Here is a 19,586-nt window from a genome sequence, read left to right as displayed (position 1 = left end):
AGCTCCAAGTGTTTTCTTTTCCCGTGGAAAACGGGTCCAAATGGCTCTTTGAGTGTTAAAGGTACCCTACCCCTGGTCCAGACCATCCTCATGTAGTACTAGCTCCACCCAACATGTGGCAGGTGGGGAAAGAGGGAGGAAAACTCATGCATGCCCTCACCACTGGAGGAGCTGTCATTTCCTGAGTCATCCGGTGTTTGTGTGAGCTGCTGTTCCTCTCCCGCGTGTTCAGCTGTCAGACAGACAAAAAAGAAAAACACATTAGCTGGCCCAACACGCTCTGCCCAAGTCCCCTTTCCCTGGCAATCAATGGATTGATGCCCCACCATCCCCAGTAAGCAGGCCACCAAGTAGTACGAGTAGTGGTTGCTGCACACAGCCACACGGCAAAGCAATAGGAAATTCATGCTTACCCACCAGCATCACCCCATCTATCTGCGTGGCATCCAAGTCATGCAGTACATCACTGGGATTTCCTGCACTGGATAAAAATTCCCTTCAGTCAGCATTTTGCAGCCAGGGAAGCCACCCTACCATGGCCATCTCTGTCCAAGGTGTGAAACACATGGGGAATTGGTTCCCCGCTGCCCTGCGACTGCCGCATGTTGAGAGCCAAGGATCCTCTCCCCAGAGTTTCCCTCTATCCGAAACTCGAAATGCAGGGAGAATTGGCTCCCCCTTCTCCGTGGCCACCACATGTTAAGAGCCGAGGATCTCTTCCCCCCATTCCCCTCCATTTGAGGTGCAAAATGTGGGGGGAATAGGCTGCACTCCCACTCAGGCCCCCGGCGCACCAAAGACCATGGAGGGAACCATTGGGAGAACTGTCCCCTCTCCCAAGCCCCATGGCCGCCACATGTCAAGGCCAGTGAATGTACCCAGAAGCTTCCCCTTTCTGAGCCCTGAGCTCTTCCAGGGCCAGCCTTGCACAATGCTGACCCTCTCCCACAATTTTGATTACCTGAGTCCAGATGGCTTAAAGGAGGGCAAATGTCAGCCTAGTTTATCATCATGAAGAGCTCCTCCAATTCCAGGGCAGGGGGGAACTGGGGACAATAGCCGCTCATCCACCCCAAACCATGTGGCTCTCATGATCTGCCGGGGGGGGGGGGGGGGGGTTGATGTTCCTGTCTTCCCCGACAATCCTTTCGAGCTCCTCATAGAAGGGTCAGGTCGCCCTGTTGTTACCCAACACCCTGTTGTGTTGCACAATATGCTTGTATTCTTGCCACAGTGTCTTGGTCTTGATGCAGTATTCGATGGCAGTCCTGCAGTGACCCCAACTCCTCCTCTCTGCAGCCGCCTTCTCAAAAACATCAGTGTTTCTATGGCTCCTGGTAAGGGCCTACTGGATCGACCACTCACCCGAGATCCCAATCAGGTCCCTGATTTCCCCCTCCTTCCAGGCAACACCTCTCCAGGGTTCCTTGGTCAAGCTCCCACTGTAGACCCCAACAACAGCATCACCACTTGTGCCAGCCATCGTCATGCGTGCATGCCAATTGCTCAAAACCACAACAGCAGTTGCTGCCGACCCCTTCTTAACCCTGAACTCAAACTGGCTGTTTCCCACTGAAGGTCCATTTTGGGCCACCGCCACAAAAAGGCGGTGCTTCTGATTGGTTGACCCACAGCAAGCAGGGAAAAAACAAAGCCCCCCTTTTTTCCAGTTCTGGATAGGGCCTGATGCAGGCGTCAACATGGCAAGCAGCAGCAAAAAACAATGGGCACAGCATCACATCACATTCCCACTCATGTTCTCATATTTTTGTGGAAAACGAGAGACTCTCCCCTCCCCCATGATATGCTCAGTAACATTCAGCCAAAAGTGCACATCTCCCTAGTTGTGTGCTCTGAGCAACCAGTACATGTGCAGAAAAGAAAATGGGAATATTTTGGGACTCCACTCCTGATTAAGCCAGGCGAAATGGCACCCGGTCGATACTAAGAACAGAAAACGTGCTTGGGGGATCATTTTGTGAAGAGTGGGCTGAAACAGTTGGCGACTCAGCAGAGTTGAAAACTGACATGATGTGAGGTGGGGAGATCAAGGGGGTGGGCGGGAAAAATAAATTGATTCTGCTCCCATGGTGTTTGCATAGTAGCGGGTTCAATGCAGGATTTTTTAAAAGAAGTGCCAAATTGGTGATTTTTGAAAATCCCGGGATGAGGGAAATATTGTGGGACAAACCTGCTTAAGGACCGGGAACTTCTTGGCCAAATTGGGATCTTTCCCTTGTTTGATCCAGGATATTTGTACCGTGCAGAAACAACCATAAACTGATTTGGAAGTGGCAAATAGTCTGATAATGGGGTGCTGTGTGGTTTCTGGGCTGCATGGCCGTGTTCTAGCAGCATTCTCTCCTGACGTTTCGCCTTTATCTGTGGCTGGCATCTTCAGAGGATGCCAGCCACAGATGCAGGCGAAATGTCAGGAGAGAATGCTGCTAGAACAAGGCCATGCAGCCCAAAAACCACACAGCACCCCAGTGATTCTAGCCATGAAAGCCTTTGACAGTAGTCTGATAATCTTTAGAGAAGTATTTCTTTTTGCACTTTGTTTATCCTTTGTGACATTGGAAAGCACCCTGAATGAATGAGGAATGAGAAGGATATAAATGCTGTCTCTAGAGAGATGATCGTAAATGTTTATAAATCAATACGTCATACATTTGACAAAATAATTGAAAATAATTTCTTACATCCCCCAGAAAGCTCATCCTGCTATACACAGTGCACCCTCTGGAGGCACTGGTTAGTAAAGGTTTTTCCCTTTGTAAGATGTAAATGGTTATTGTAGAAATACCATTAGTAGCTTCTCTGTCTCTCACAAGAACTGTTATAAGTAGGAATGAGTAGTGTAAGGAAAAGAATGCTGTGCTGTCTTAAGGACAGAGTGGTATAGTAGAAGAGTGAGTAGAGTGACATTCCTTAAACCTGATATCTGGGTTGTTCATAAGTGTTCTGTGTAATGAATCTTTAATATATGTTAACAAGTAAACACTTGTTTAGGTATGTTGATTACATTAGATAAGATGTTTTGAATTCAAGAAATGGAATAATATCTGACATTAAAATGAAATATGTGAACAAATTTGCAGTGTGTGACTCTCAGTTGGACAAGGAAGCATGCAATGCCAGTTTGCAATATTCTGCTGCCTTGAATAGCTGCACTTGGGAAGTGTACTCAGGATTTCTTGCAACACTGCAGAATATGCTGAGCCCCAAATTAGACCCCCTTCCTGTACTAAACATTGCCTGATTAAGAATCAGATGTGTGTGTGTTTGTGCAGGCAGGGTTGCCAGCTGCGGCTTGGAGGTGCCTGATGATTTGGATGATACCTGAGGAAGTTGGAATATGGAAAGGAGAGGATACTCACATGGGATATGTTGCCTAGGATTGCCAGCTCATTGCTGGCACTTGCTGAGAGGCTGTGGCAGGGAGATACTCTAAGATTAATCAAAAACTCTAATTTTATCATAGAGTTTTAGGTGAATCCTAGAGCACCAGGTTGAAGAGATGATGTCATTTCTGGACCACACTAGAAATGATGTTGTAGCATTGGCACAATGCTAAATTCTCTCCCACTTCCCCCTTACTGCCCTGTCAAGTGAAGGTGAGGAGTGGGGAGGTCCAGGGGTACCCAATAGATTCTACAGAGTGCCCTCCAAAATTGCCATTTTTTCTGTCATCTGGAAATAATTCTGGGAGAACTCCAGGCCCCACCATGACAATTGAAATTAGATAATTCTGAAAACAAGGGTAACATCAAAGACCCAGGGGAGAAACACTTTGCAGTCTTCAAGATATGTATGATGTATATGTATGCCTGCCTTTAAGTGAGCCCTCAAGATCTAGTTTCTGTTCTTATAAATGGTATAGGAGGGACATCACTTCGGTCCTATGTTTAATAGCAGTAGTATTCTGGTGGAAGAGAGAGCACTGTGCTTCTGCAGTAGAAAATAGTCAAATAGTCTCTTGGTGTTTGGGGCAGGGAGAGGATGGGTCAGGGCTTGTGGGGCTGGTGCCGGTCCTGGCTTGGAGTTTGGGGTACAGGGGGAAGGTTGGGAGGAGGTTGGATAGGGCTTGTGAGAGCTGATGCTGGCTGGGCCCAACAGGGTGAGGCTTGGTATTTGGGGCAGGGTTGGAGGGGAAGGAAGTGGTGGTGGGTGAATTCACCGTTCAACTTATATCTTTCGATGGGACAAAGTATATCTTATTCATAAATCCAGATATACATAATCCAGAGTGCCTTTGGATTAGAATTGCCAGTTCTAGGTTGGGGGACTCCTGGAGATTTGGAGGTGGAGCCTACGGGGCACAGCAACCTCAGTGGAGTGCAGTGCCATAGAGCCCACCTTCCTAAGCAGCCATTTTCTTTAGGGGAATTGATCGCTGTAGTCTGGAGATGAGCTGTTATTCTAAGAGATCCCCAGTCCCCACCTGGAGGCTGGCATCCCTGCCAAACATGACTGCGGAGCTAGGTATATTTTACGAGGCCCTGGAGTCAGGAGGACCCAGCTGCATTTCCCTCACAAGAGGTACTGATCTCATCATTTCAGAAACAAAACAGAAACATTATTTCGTTTTTGGGCTAGTCACTATGTCTCAACCATAGCGTCGCATCTGCAACGTGGGGGATGACTCGTAGAAGTCTGGGAAATAATACACCTTACGATTCTAGGGCTGTTGCAAGGGTACCTGAAGCAATATAAGTGACCTGCTTTGAATATTCCAATGCATGCAAACTGCTCAGCAGTAGATATTCGTTATGTAGTTTGGGTTTTTTTGGTTGAAAATCCCCCTTACGCGCACAGTGGCCCAGACGAGTGCGGGACTACAGTTCCCAGCATCCTTCGTCTGGAATACCGGGCAGCTGCTCTCAGGCAATTCCATCTTTTCCTCTCCGCGCCCCGTGGGCGATTCTCAGGCTAGCTGAGATACGTGGAGGCTCTCTTTGCAGAGGGATCCGTGTTCCCCCAAGTGCTCCTGACGGCGTTAAGCTCCGGGCGAGGGCGGCGCCCCGCGTTCCTCCGCCGCCTCCGAGGGGGAGTTTCCAGGAAGTGGCCATATTGGATTCATTCAGTTGCATCAACCCAAAGAAGAGAGCAGGTTCCCGCAAGGCGGCTTGACGGCCACAGACCTAGAGGAGAAGCCCCTCGTCCTTTGCTCCCTGGAGATCTCCAGCTATGGCCGCGACAGACGTAGAGCGCTTTTCTGTGAGTAGCAAGAGCTGGGCTCGCCTCTTGCGCGAGGGCGAGGGTGAAGACGGCGCGCACACTCTCCCAAAGCGAGCGAGCCAAAGAGGTTGAATCTTAGAAGGAGGGAGAGGTAGAAAAGGAATGACTTTCCCGTGGAAAGTTTGGAGACGAGAGCTCTACTTGCGCCCAAGCTTTTGGTTACATTCCTCTGTCTTGGGAGGGATTCGGTTCAGCGTCAGGGATCTTCTATGAAAGGGAGTCGGCTTCTCTTGCAAAAGAGCCTGCGTTTAGGCATACTCCCAAAATTGCTGAGGAATGCGGTTGCCACTTACGTGTTCCCAGCCAGGGATGGTTTTGGGGAGAGGGTGCATCTTCTTTAATGATTCTCTCTGTGAAACCGTGATAGTTTTGATTGAGTTAAAGGGTGAAATCTTGTACAAGTGGCCAGAATGTAGTATAGGGCTTCTGCAAGTGGCCTTATCACAGGATTGGAGCGGGGAGAGACATTTAGCAGTCTCTTTTCAGGTCCAGATGTAGGATGTCTACATATTTATCTGAATCCCACCTCATGTTGCTTTGGGCTCTGCAGCAGGCATCAGCAGCTGCTGAGCTTCTACAGCAGGGGTAGGGAACCTTTAACACTCAAAGAGCCATTTGGACCTGTTTTCCACGGGAAAAGAAAACACTTGGAGCCGCAAATAATTTTGACATTTAAAATAATGATAACACTATATATATTGGGGTTTTTTACCTTTTACTCCGCTCATTCTGAGTAGCGCATGGATGCGCCCGCCCTGCTGCCTGCAGGGCGGGCAAGGATGGGGCCAACGGCTTGGCCTTGCCAGCTGCCGGGAAAGCGCCCGCCCCGATCGAACGGGGTGGGCGAGAGGGGAAGCCCGCAGCCAGTTGGTGGAGCCGCAGTGCAAGGGCAGAAGAGCCGCATGCGGCTCTCGAGCCGCAGGTTCCCTATCCCTGTTCTACAGTGATAACTGTGGCTGCAATTTTAAGCCTGTTTATAGTTTCATTCCATAGGTGGTTTACTCTTCAATAGATCTCATTTAATTCAATGGAGCTTATGCCAAAGACTCTCTGGTCTCATACAGGAAAGGTTTCATTGAAAACAATGGCACATAAGAGGAAATAGAGTATGTTTGTGTTGGGAAGAAAACTTTCAGATTTAAAGAACCATCATTAGTAGCAGGGTGATCTCAATTTAAAGAAGACACTTCTTGGTAGGGAAAACATGTGTTTAATGTTTCCTTGGTGAGAAGTGGGGAAGGCTGATTACCAGAAGAAATGCAACTGAAATCCAGTGGTACCTTCAAGACTTACAAAATTTATTCCCTCATAGGCTTTTATGGGTCAGAGCTCATTTCATCAGATCCATAGATTTACTTGTACTTTAAAGTTACGCTAAACAGAAAGGTGGAAATGGGGAGATGTCACAAAGAGAGGCCAGTTTGAAACAATAACAAGTCAAAGGGAAATCAATACATATCAGTAGGTAAGGCACTCCAAACTATAGAAGATGGGCAGAGTAGCAAAAACATAAAATCTAGGGAGGTGCCTGGTGAAAATGATAAACAGACCTGATTAACATCTGTGGGTGGGTCATGGTGAGCCATTAACACCTCTAGTAAATGAGGAAACCCAAGAGCATTCAAGCCTGGAGGAGAATGTGGTATTGCTTGATGAATCCTATTCCAGCATTTTCATGTTGTGTTCTCCCTTTGCATTTTTTTAAGGAGGAAAGAAACCTGTTTCTGGACCCAATGTAATGTTGTTAGTGTTTAAGGTGCCACAGACTAACATTTCTGCTCCTCTGGAATTATCAGGAGAAATTTTGCTCACAGTTGATGCTTACAGATGTTGCTCTGCATGTCGTTAGTCATACAAAACTTACAAACTTGGCAAAATTACATAGAAAGAGAGAAAATAACTGGCCCTGAAGTAAGCTTTTCTATTTGATGATGGCATTTACTCCAATAATAATGGTTGGTTGTGATTATAATCTTGATTCTGTTATTATGCTAAGGTTAATTTATTTCTGCCTTGACACAAGTGAACAAGATTATAGGAATGACTTATTTCTTCAACCAGGGTGGGATTGTGGCAAGAGAATCAGACTAGGATCTGGGAGTCTCATGTTCAAACCCAACTCATAGCCATAAAACTTTTCTCTGTGATCTTGTACCACTCTATACTCTAAGCCTTACTTACATCACAGGGTTATTGTGAAGAAAAAATGGAGGATAGAGGAACATTGTAAGCCACTTTGGGTTTCCACTGGAAAGGCAGTGTATAAATTAAGCAAATGCATAAAAATTCCATTGAGGCTACTCGTGGCACTGATATTTCTGCCTCAGTCTCTGTATTGTATTGAACTAGGCTAAGAAACAGGATAGATCGCAGTAACCCCAAACCTGTGAATCTTATAATTCTACTAAAGTCTGTGTAGTGTTGTGCAAAAACAAGGCTGTCTCAAGATAGATGTATAAAATGTCATGTCCACTGTGCATTTTAATAACTGATTCATGCTGTCTCTCTATGTCAACCTTCATTTACCCCTCTAAAAGAATGGGGTGTTTTTCCTTGCACAGAGCTCTTATATACACAAGTTTTACACACACACTGAATTCTGTGTGGTGTTTACTAAAACAATTATTTTTTTCTCTTTCAGAATAATTTTTTAAAGCTGTTTGTCAAGCTTCTGTGTGCCCCATTCTCTTATCTTGAGCACAGCCAATGTTTTGTTTGAGTTGCCAGATGTCTTTGGCCAATGCAAATCCTTAATTGTGTAAATGTTGGCATCTAAACAAGACAGAAGCAAGGGATGGCTTTCTGAGCCAACTCTGTGGGTGTCTCTGAATGGTAAAGCCAATTAAAGGTTGATTTGTACATTCAAAAAGCATACACTGAACTGTGCTTTGCTGTGTGCTTGAAATGTCAGATGGAAAATTTGGAGAGTATTCTGAATCTTGATAGGTTGAGTCTGGAAGAACTGATTATAATCCTGTTGAGAAAATATGGAATATCGTAAACAGCTGTTTGCATATATGTTGTGTATAGAAGTGTACATTATATTGTCTCATTAAACTCAGCAAAAGAAAAGCTGTTTTTGTCTTGTTCATTTCTCAGACACCGATGATGTTTTCAGCCAGGGACAAACATGTTTCTCTTCCACTTCAATTTTGCATCCATCCTATGGAAAAAGCCATATGGTGCTCATGTTGTGAAAAGAGCAAACATGTATTCTATTGATAGCGGTTGCCCAAGTATGAATTTGGATGTCCAAAGCTGTGTTTTGGTTGGACATTGGTATTCTATTAATCAAGGAATGGTGGTAAGAAGAATAATGTGCCATTAAGTCACAATCCACTCAGGGCAACCCCTATCCATGGGACATTCCAGGCAAGTTGTGAGTAGAGGTGTTTCACCATTACATTCCTGTGAATAGCACCTCAGTCTGCCCTATGGAATCCAAGAACTAATTATGGCTGACCCTGCTTAGTTCCCAGACTCTGATGAGCCTGGGCTGAGTTGGGACATTAAGGCAGCTTAATTAGGTAAAAGTGATAAAAAGGTTGTGAATCTGTTTTCTTAGTTTCCAGGGTTGGCAGAATTCAAAGATGTTTGGTTATGTGCTGTTAGAACAGTTGATGCTTCTAGGTAACCAGTTATATTGCCAAGTTTTCCTCAATAACAATGCAAATTAGCACTGCTGTGATAGTTATTTTAAGCTTGTTCAGTTCCCAGAGAAATTGCTTCCACACTAGTGCAGAAGTGTTTTCTTACCCTGCAAAGATTTGTCACTGTGAAGGGGAAAAGCACATGAGGAATCTGGGATTCCTCATGTGAACAATAGATGTCATATATCTGGAATTCTTGGAATTTGTGTGGATTTGAGGGAAAGCGATGTTTTGCAGAAGGACCTTGAAGCTGCCAGCAAGAATATCGGAATAATGTTGCTCATGGAGTTGGTTCTAGTAGACGTCTTCAGTGGCAAAAGAGGTTGTTGTACAAAGTATCCATTGTACACAAGCAGTTAATGGCATAAGTGTGGGGGTGGGGTGGGGGGTCACAAGGAGAGCATTGCAGTGCGTGTCTGGTATAAAATTTACTACTTGTGCATGAACACCATTTCTATTGTATCCAAGACAAATGCTCCCAGTGAACAAGATGTGTACATTTTCAATGCTTATAGTGAGCTATGTGTGATTTCCACAGTTTTGTCGTCTTAGTAATGCTTTCCATGAGGATAATGCTGCATAAGGTAGCTAAATTTGGCACGGTGGCATGCAAGATTTGGAGGACTCTGGTTAGCACCATATGATAAGTAGTATGTTCCTCAACAGTATGTTTAATATTATTCAGGTTACTTGTGTTTGGATTTCTACTGCTGTTTCTACACTGTATTTTTCCCCCTTTTGCTGGTCATTGATCATAAATAAGTGTTGATTGAATGCCTGAACCAGTCCATAGTGGAAAACAGAACGAGAGAATTGAAGAATGCACAGCTATATAGGAGAATTGCTGGAATATGATGTAGACACAAGTTCTTCTGAACTTGTAAACAGTATTTGGCCACTTGCTTGAGGTGTATCAGAATTAAGGTATACAAGGAAGTGTGATAAAAGTTGAGATTCTTTGTTTTTGCTTTCAGGCCACAAATGAATTATACAGGCATTTGTGTGCAGGCATGCTAGTAGTTCTGTGTGTTAGTTGCGGGGAAGGGTTGATGCATGTTTTATCCGTTTGTCATGCTCTAATATGAATAAGAAAACTATTATGTGGAAAACTAAGTAGAAAAGAGGGCAGACCTCAAGCTGTGTTTGTGTTTGTGTGAGGTAAACCAGGTGAATTTTTAGATAGATTGGGTTAGGGAAGAGAGTTTTCCCTTCTGTTGGATTACTGAGTTAAGAGGCAAGTGTAACCTTCACCACAGTGGCGTTTCTTTGCATACTTCAGCATGGAGAACATTGGCTGTTCACTCCTATGAACAATGGTTATGAGAATCTTGCGGTCCTTGTAGCATTCAAGGAAATTTTTGCCATTGTGTGGCTTGAAATGCACCTCCAGAAACACCACAGGAATAAGAGGGTGCTGTGTGTGTCTGTACACAAAGCTGTATTGCACCCACATGGAATCTGAAGTATATGGACCCTTTCTCCATTCTTAATCTTCATAGTGACCGCTTAAGAGTTCAGAGCATAAATATGGAAATGATCACAATAATACCAAATGGTGGGAGGCAGCTACTTTTTGACGTTCTGCAATCCATTGCGGGTGTTAAAACCACACAGCAGCAATGATACACATACAGGACAAAAATAAATTGTGTTTAGGGAGTAGCAAACTCAAATCATTTGTATTCCAGTCACATGTCGATGTTTTGAAACATTGCCAAAAGCTTGACTTCAGTGGTTGCTGTATTTCTAACAAGAACAATTAGCTCAGAAGAAAAATTGTTCCAGTATTAATGTTTGATGCTATCCATGTGAAAAACAAAAGCTAACCAGGTCTTCACATTGTTGCTTGTGTGGTGTCACTATGTGTATGTTTGTTCAGGCATGGGGGAGGAATTCCAAAATTTAATTTACATATGGCGAATGGAAGATATGATATATGCTGTGTAATTGCTACACAGTGTAAGCTTAAATCTATGGTACAGTTCAAAGGCTTATGTTTTAGTGTAAGGCTTTTCTGCAGGAATGACAATAAGGAAAGACTTGTCACTCTTCAGCGTTGGGAATAATGTAACTTTGTAAACCAGGGAAGTGACAGCAGCTGTAGTATTGAGTTAATGCAATCCTACTCCCTGGTTGAGCAGCCTCTGCCCTCAGTGAACGCTGCTGTATCAGAAATCCTCAGTCACTGGACCCTGGTGATGCCTTTACAACCAGCAGCCCAGTATTAGTCTCAAGTACTACTGTGCCTCATAACCCATTTCATTTTATGCAGTGTCCTCCTCGCCACTCAGCCCACTATGCTGCCACAGAGGTACCAGCTTCAAATAAATGTGATGTGGCTCAGTTCTCAAAGGGAGAGATACTCTTGAGGAGGTGAATTCCAATTGATAAAGAGGCTTTATGTTTCTGGATGTAGCCCCGGAAGGACCCCTAACTAGTGTGGGAAACCTGTTGGCAAGTAAATGAAGAATAAAGTATGTCAGATATCTGGAAAGAACTCATGAGGCAGGGAGATCCCTGGTTGCAGCAGTCCCTTGCTGCTGCACCATTCACTTGACCACCACTGCCCTGCTGGTGCTGCTCTGCCTGCGCGCCCCCCTGGTCCTCCTTTCTAGACTGCCAGCCTGCATCACTGCTGCCTCAGTGGTGGAAGGGGCACCAGCGGCTCTTCTCTGTAAGTACCAGTACTTTACTCCTGCCAATACTTCACATTACAGTTGTCTGCACTTGTTCTGGGGACTGTTGTCCATTTTGAGTTTTTGTAAAAACAAACAAAAAAACCCCAGCACTTTTTTGAAAGATTTGGATTTTTTCTGCAAATTTGGGTGTCCTCACAGATTTGTAGAAATATCTGTCTTTTCTCTGCATGGTCCCAATCCACAGATTTAAGTGTCTACTGATGGGGTTGTGTGAAGAATAGGTTATATTTATTAACATGAATTTAAACTCAAACTTTATAATGCTAGGAATTGGAAGGGAGAGTGTGACATGGTAATTTGAAAGGTGATATGGTTAGCTTGTTCCTCCAGATAGGTATTAAGTAAGAGTTTTCAGAGTTTTATTATCTATCACATGTGAACTCTGGTATAATGGAACAATGAAAATTAGTGATTTGGCTAAAATGGAACATGTCTGCATAACCATGAGGATTGCTGGAGAGCCTTGGACAGGTCACACTCTCTCTTATTTGACCTACCTTGCAGGTTGGTTAAAAACAGCAGCTCTGTGTACTGAAATGAGATAGAAGTCTTTATTCTGCAATATTCCCCTGGCCCCAGGGATGGTAATGAATAAACAGATCAGTGCCCATAAAATGGAGAGGTGTAAAATGGAAGCTGTGCCTGCATTCTTGTGCATCTTTATAAGTAAGGTCTATTGTTCTCTGTGGGAGTTGCTAGCATGTCAACATTTGGGTTGCATATTATATTGGTAGACTTTGATCAGGACGTTGATCTTCTTTGTTCAAGTGCCAAAAGGAACAGAGTGATTTTACTCTGGGTGGATTTGTTGTTTTAAAAATGGGGCTGACTTTGCAGGCCTGTAGGCCCGTGACTCCTGTTAATAAGAAGAAAATCACCATGGATCATGCTAGTGCATTTCACAACAGCACCCTAACTCTGACTTATAGGAGAAAATGATTACGTTTTCACAATGTTAATGCCTTTAATGTATTGTCAGAGATTTTCACGACTAGAATCTATTGGCTGTTGTGGGTTGTCCGGGCTGTGTGGCCGTGGTCTGGTAGTTTTTGCTCCTAATATTTCTCACCATGGAAACACATTTTGCTGTGACATACCTCTGAAAATGCAAGCAATAGATACAGGCAAAACATTAGGAGCAAAAACTACCAGACTGTAGCTACATAGCCTGGAAAACCCACAACAGCCAGGGATTGCCTTCATTTTCGCTATCATAGCCATTCCCCATGGGAGTTGGAATGAAATGTATCCACTTTTCTGAACATACCAGTTTCTATCTACTATTTTTATCTCACTGCAGATGAAACCAATAATGCATGTTTGAATTTTTTTACCATGGGTGTGGACCAGGAATGAAGGCAACTCCCTGCATTAAAAGCTAGCTTGTCAGGAAGGTTTGTGTTTGTAGGAATGTTTCTCCCCCACACCCCTGGAGTATTTAAATTTGCAGTTCCATATAGTTTGAATTGGTGCAATCCAGCTGCTGATAGCTGGTTGTCTTGGGATATCATCTTAAAGCATATGATACAACCTTCTTGCTGATCTAAGCTATCTGGGTTTGAGCAGTACCTGAATGGGCAACTGTCTGGGAAACAACTAAACACTGCCTTGAGTGCCAGGATGCAAGAAAGGTAGGATAGAAATTAAATGAATAATTGTGGCTGTTGGTTCTTACTTTTAGCCATGGCTTATCAGGGGCTGAAGAGCCCTGTGGCATAGAGTGGCAATCTGCAGTACTGCAGTTGAAGCTCTGCTGATGAACTGAGTTCAGTTGTGATGGAAGTCGGTTTCAGATAGCCGGCGCAAGGTTGACACAGCCTTCTAACCTTCCAAAGTTGGTAAAAGGATTCCCCAGCTTGCTGGGGATAAAGTGTAGATAACTGGGGAAGACAATGGCAAATCACCCCATAAACAAAAGTCTGTCTAGTAAATGTCATGATGTGACATCACCCCATAGGTTAGTAATGATCACATGGATCACGTACTTAATAAAGAGCTTTGGTGCTTCATTTACAACTAGTTCAGAGTGCTCTTTCCTTTGCCCCCTTTCTTTCTTGAAATAGCACTTAAATGATGAGGATTGCCCACCTCTAGGGGAAGGCTGGCAGTCTTGTGGAATTACAATAGATGTCTAAACTATGTAGTTCACGTATTATTTATTTAAAGGTTTATTCCAGTTCTCCTGGGGGAAATGGCCGCTTTGGAAGGTGGACTTTATGGTGTTATCCCCTACTGAGGTCCCATCCCTTTTAACCTCCACCCTCAAATCTCTAGGTGTGTGTGGACATATGCCTTAAAATAGTTCTTCACAGTACTACTTGCCTTATCAGTTTTTCTGATCTATATTTTGTGTAAAAAAAGCCTTCCTTTCCTTCTAAGGCACATGAACTGAGTTTTGTAGTTACATTTGTTATCAGAAGCTTAAATTGTATCTTCTAACAAAAAGTGTGAGGGCCGGGAATTGTAGTATATTCCTTTTCAGCCACCAGTGGAGAGACAACGTTTCTTGTGTCATGGCCTACAACACCTTTTTGTTTTCTTCTCTCTCCCCAGCTTAGTGAAAAGTTTCAGAGATCCCAAACATTTGTGCATTGTTTTGGCCTGGTACGCATGGTAAAGTTACTTTGTGGCTTTTGCTCCTGGACTTTCCTGTGAGCTATCGTGGCTAGCAGGAATTTCTGTCTGAATATAGTGCTATAGTTGGAAGAACATACAATTCTTAGAATCCTGTATAACCTAGAAAGCAATAACAAATGGTGTTTTAAAGAACAAGCGCCTGCTTAAAATAATATAGCCTAAGTATATTTATTATTTGATGGTTTGGAATAGGAAGTACAAATTTCATCCACTGAAAGTTATTGTATTAAGATGGAAACTGGTCATGCTATGTAACTGATGTTGATTCCTTTCCCTATTAATGTTTATCTTCTTGAAATGACAGGAAATCCTAACAGGTTGTTTTTTTAAAGAAGGCGATGACGACTTTGGATTTACACACACCCCTTTCTGTCCTGTAAGAAGACTCAGAGGGGCTTACAAACTCCTTTCCCTTCCTCACCCCATAACAGTCATCTTGTGAGGTACGTGGGGCTGAGAGAGTTCTGAACGAACTGTGATTAGCTCAAGGTCACCTAGCAGGCTTTGTGTGTAGAAGTGGGGAAACAAATCCAGATAAGAATCCACCGCTCATGTGGAGGAGTGGGGAATCAAACCAGGTTCTCCAGATTAGAGTTCTCCTGCTTTTAACCACTACATGTAACTGGCTAATTGGTATTGGTAGATTCTTAATTTAAACAAAGTTGAATTGAAGTCAAAATGCACCAAGGTTTGGATTGACTGGTGCTTCTGCCCTTGAAAGGAGTAGGTTAGGTCATTGTTTTCTACCACTTCATCCAGTAGCTGGAACATGTTACATTGAATGCTGACACAGAGAGCCCTCCAATGTTCTGGCTCAGCTTTACTTAGGTGGTGGAGGGTAAGTTTCGTTCCAGAAGTGGAACTCTGCATGGTTTTTAAGATCTAAGTCTTTCTGCTTACGGTTAAACCATGGAAAATATAGACTCTCTATACATACTCAGAAGCATTAGAACAGAAGAAGAGCCCTCTGGATCATCCAGAAGCCTATCTACTCTAGGAGTTTGCAAATTTTTTGAGCCTGTGGACATTTTTGAAATTTTGACATGCTGTGGTGGATGCAGCTACAAAATGCTCCAGAATGACTGCCAAAGGAGGTGGAGAAAGCCAGACTAGCTATTGCAGCTTATCTTCAGTAAAGATCTTTGTGCTATGGTGGCAGGCATTTTAAAAATCCATACAACCAATCAGAAGTCTTGCTGGGCAAAAGCCCCACCAAGCCCTGCCCACTTTCTAAAAACACTTGGTGGACACCAGGAAAGGTATCCACAGGCACCGCTTTGAAGACCCTGATCTAATGTAATATTCTGTGGCTGACCAGTTGGCCTGTAGGGCATAGAGGCTGAGGTCTTGCCCTGATGTTGCCTCCTGCCTCTTGTATTCAGACTTTTGCTGTCTCTGTATATAGAGGTTCCCTGTAGTTACTACAACTAGTAGCCACTGATGCACCGCTCTTCCACAAATCTCTCTAATCCCCCTTTAAAGGTGTCTGTGTCAACATGGTTTAAATACACAGAAAGCCTTCCGCTTCCTCTTCTTCCTGCATGATCCCATTTTGAATTGTTTTACATCTACAGTTATTTTATACCCGTCTTGCTCACACAGTATCCTTATGCGTAGGACATGATTGGAAGCCCTTGTCTGACATTCTGGTTTTCCTTGTTAACCATTGACAATTTAAAAGTATAGCTCCTTGCCTAGGTTGGATTTTGGCTGCTTCTTTTTAATTTTTTTGGAACGCAGCCACCACTTCCAGGGCTATATTTGAAACAAATCACAGTGTGTGTTTGTGTCCCTTCTTCCCACCCCACACACTTTGCTAAATGTGAAATCTGGCTGAGAGAACTGTTCATAAGAAACTGACAAATGATTTTGGTCACACTGGAGATCTGGGCTTGTTTTGATAGGCAACCCCAGAAGTGCTAATGGATTTTTGCTTGGTTCCTAACTGGCCAGTGTCGTTCTATTTTAGATGATAGGGTGTTCTTGGCAAATGAAGGAGCTAGGGAAAACATTTGAAAATGTTACCAATAACTAAGACAGCAGTGTGAGAACAGGTCATGTGCCGTGCTCCTCGCATTTCATAACAGACCACAACTGTTATGTGTTCATAGAGCATTGCTGTGGGAAAGCTGATTGCTGTGATTTCTCTCTGGAGCTAGTTTGTGGATTTTTTTTTCATACCTAACCACAGAGATAGGGCAAAGAATCTCTTCTGGAATGAACCTACACTGGGTGTGTTGAAGGAGCTTCATTGTTGGAATTTGCCCATGATAGTTTATTCTCTCTTCACACGACCTTTGTGGTATTCCTGTTTGAGTGTAAGTTGCCACAAGACACTCCCTTACTTTACTGCAGCAGGTTAACACAGTACCCTCTGGATATTACTAAATGCCCTGCAGTATCTGATGATGGGTAACTGCTGGAAATATGAGTGACAAGGGGTGGAAAGGAATTGCTTTCCCCTATAGTGGATAACCAGCAAGTTATGGTGCACTGATGCTAGTTATGGAGAGGTTGTGAAAGAAGAGGTAGAGGAGGTTTTTCTTGTGTTCTGAGAAAGGCTGCAGGGCTGCATCAGAATTACCAACTAGAAGCAGATGTTAAACTAAAACGAGCAGTGATACACAAAGCAGATGGAAATCTTGATCCAGTTTTAGCTACAAGTAAAACCCCAGACAAACTTCCTGATGAATTTAAGATGGAGACATCATTTCTGTGTTCTTTAGAAAAGGAAATAGATAATGGGGTGTCATCAAGGATTAAAGAACCAGCTCTTGCCATATTGGATTTTACACTGTTAAAATTTGCAGCTATATTTTTTGTTAAACTTTCCAGTAACCAAATGTAGTTGTCAATTATAACTCTGGAAGAGAAGGCTCTGCTGGCCAACCTTGACAGGACCCTGCTACTCACCTAATATATAAGAAGGCAAGGGCTTCAGCAGCAGCAACAGCAGCAGCAGCAGCAGTAGTAGTAGTAGTAGTAGTAGTGACACTTTGGAGGTGCCTGGAGAGGATCAAGAAATATTCCTTGCAGTTGCATTATTCCTCAGGAACATAGAGGGATAAGTTTCTGCCTTTCTCTCCAGCAAGGAAGTGGCTGGAACTTCTGCCATTTGCTTGAGGGTGTGTGCATATGGTAAGTGGGAAACATGCCTTGGTGATTGAATGTGTAGATCTTTGCTGCCTTCTTTTCTCTAATGGCAATACTTACTTGAGGTGTACTTTATCTGCATAATTTCCATTGCTGATTTTCAGAGGCGTATCTAGGCAAACTGGAGCCCGGGGACAAAACCTGAGTTTGGCGGCGGCCCCCTCCCCCACTATGACTAAACAATGATTTTTTGCACCAGCTCACAAAAACCCCTCCCACCCCCAGCAAGACTTATGTGGCTCTCTCCCCACCAACTGTCTTTCCTAATTTTGTCCTCACACCAACCCTATGAGGTAGGTTGTTAGCCTGAGAAACAGCTCCAAGCCAGTGCAAGTGGGTATTAAGCATGTAAATCTCTCACAAATCACCCACAGCAAAACCTTTACCAAACAAATGTCAGCATCATTTCTCACGAAACACTTCCAGTGGATCTCTGTAATCTGGGGACCAGTTGTAATTTTGGAGGATACCTAGATCCCTCCTAGAGCTTGGCAATTCTACCGTGGACTAGCACTATTTCTGAGCCTGGTGTAGTGTGGGTAATGAAGAACAGTTAGGATACAGATGTGTAGATAAATAATAGACACATCTTGCTTTGAGGGTGGTATTCTAGGTTTCCAAGGAATTCTCCAATGTAACTGTAAATAAGCAGCAAGCCAGACTTTAAAGAAATGTAATACTTAAGTACGGTGTATTTAAAGAGCCCTGAAATCCGTTCTGATCCATGATAACTCTTCTAGAAGTTTACATGGTCATCAGAGGAGGAAATGACTTGAAAGCATTGCTGACTTAGCCTTTCTTTTTTAAACCAGACACTGTTTTCCTTTCTCAGAACTATATTCTTGTGAGGAATGGAATTCTTGTGCTTCTGAACTTTCTCAACCCTTAAGGTCATGTAGAGGAAATGTCTTTCATTTTTCCGTTTCATGACTTCTTTTCTGTTTTAACTAACTTCTCCAAGGCACAATTTGTCTTTACAGAAGTTACAGATGGGCTCTACAGAAGTTAGGCTTGGTCCAAACATATAGCAGAATGGGCTGCACCAGGTCAGAGATCAGGTGAAGGATTACATTTTTTAAAGTTCCTCCCTAGTGCATTTAATTTTTAGGACCTTTTATAAGGGAGGGGGAAGCATAAGACCCATGACTCCATACTCCACTCACCTTGTTTACATATTATAATGAACACATTTACATGTGCTTGTGAGAAACAATCAACACATGTTCACTCTGCAAATGAACCTCAGGTAGTGTTGTCATCCTCCTGGTGGAGGCTGGAGACCTCCTGGAATTACAGCTGAATTCCAGACTACGTAGATTGCTTATTATTTATTTATTTAAACTATTTATTCTACTTCTGAAGAGAATGATTGCTTTGGAAGATAGACTCCATGGCATTATACCCTCTCCTTCCTTAATCCTACTCTCCAGTGTTCCACCCTCAAATCTCTAGATATTTTGGAATGCAGAGTTGGCAACCCCAAACTGGGGATCAGTTTCTGGACAAAATAGGAGTTTATATCAGACATTCTGCTGTTACAAGTGTTAAATGTAACATGGTAATTAAGCAATGCATTAATGTACACAGATTGTAGATGCATTCACAGTGTCTTGGGAACAGGGCTCTGGTCTGGAGTGATACAACCACTCTGGACCATTCTACCACCTCAGAACTCTACAGTCTTATTGTGCTGCATATGTTGACCAGGCCTTACATACGTACTGGTTTGTGTAATAGATACGACTAGGCCATGCCGTTTCAGATTGTTAGTTGGTAACTCCTCGATATCCCTCCCCCACTGAATCCTTGTATGTAGAAAACTAAGTTGACAGAGAGGAAGGTAGGCTAGAATTCTGCTCCCTTACATCTAGTATTCAATGTGGATGAATTTATTTATAAAGTTACTGTATACAAAATCAGACCAAAGAAATGTTTGTGATACAATTGCTGCTGATTGTTCTTATCCTGCTTAATATGTTTAGTTTGACTAAGCTACTTTATAGATCTGACAGGTTAGAAAGCACGATATAAATGTTTTAAACAACATTTAAACAAATTCAGCTGTACTATTTGCCATGTAGTCTGAACTGATAAGCCCTGGTACAGGTTTACCATACCAGTGAACTCTGGGCCTAATTCCATTTTCACTCACTTGGGAGTCTAAATATTAGACTGTTTAGTCTAAGACAAGTACAAGGCAGTCACG

The 19,586-nt window shown here is 43.3% G+C and overlaps 1 protein-coding gene across 3 annotated transcripts in view; it reads left to right on the top strand.

Annotated features, from left to right (window-relative positions):
- The first annotated feature begins 4,927 nt into the window (after positions 1–4,927).
- Positions 4,928–19,586, top strand: part of SEPTIN8 (septin 8) — a 95,994-nt gene continuing 81,335 nt past the window's right edge. For 2 of the 3 annotated variants that reach the window (XM_048488356.1, XM_048488355.1), the window contains exon 1: positions 4,928–5,220. In XM_048488356.1, the coding sequence (XP_048344313.1) occupies positions 5,191–5,220 (30 nt within the window). In that variant the 5' untranslated portion in view covers positions 4,928–5,190. The remainder of the gene's footprint in view (positions 5,221–19,586) is intronic. The other variant, XM_048488357.1, reaches the window with a different exon arrangement.

The sequence above is a fragment of the Sphaerodactylus townsendi genome, linkage group LG03, assembly GCF_021028975.2.
Source record: "Sphaerodactylus townsendi isolate TG3544 linkage group LG03, MPM_Stown_v2.3, whole genome shotgun sequence".
NCBI classification, from domain to species: domain Eukaryota; kingdom Metazoa; phylum Chordata; class Lepidosauria; order Squamata; family Sphaerodactylidae; genus Sphaerodactylus; species Sphaerodactylus townsendi.
Note: the sequence above shows the minus strand (reverse complement) of the source record. Positions and strands in the feature narration are given on the sequence as shown.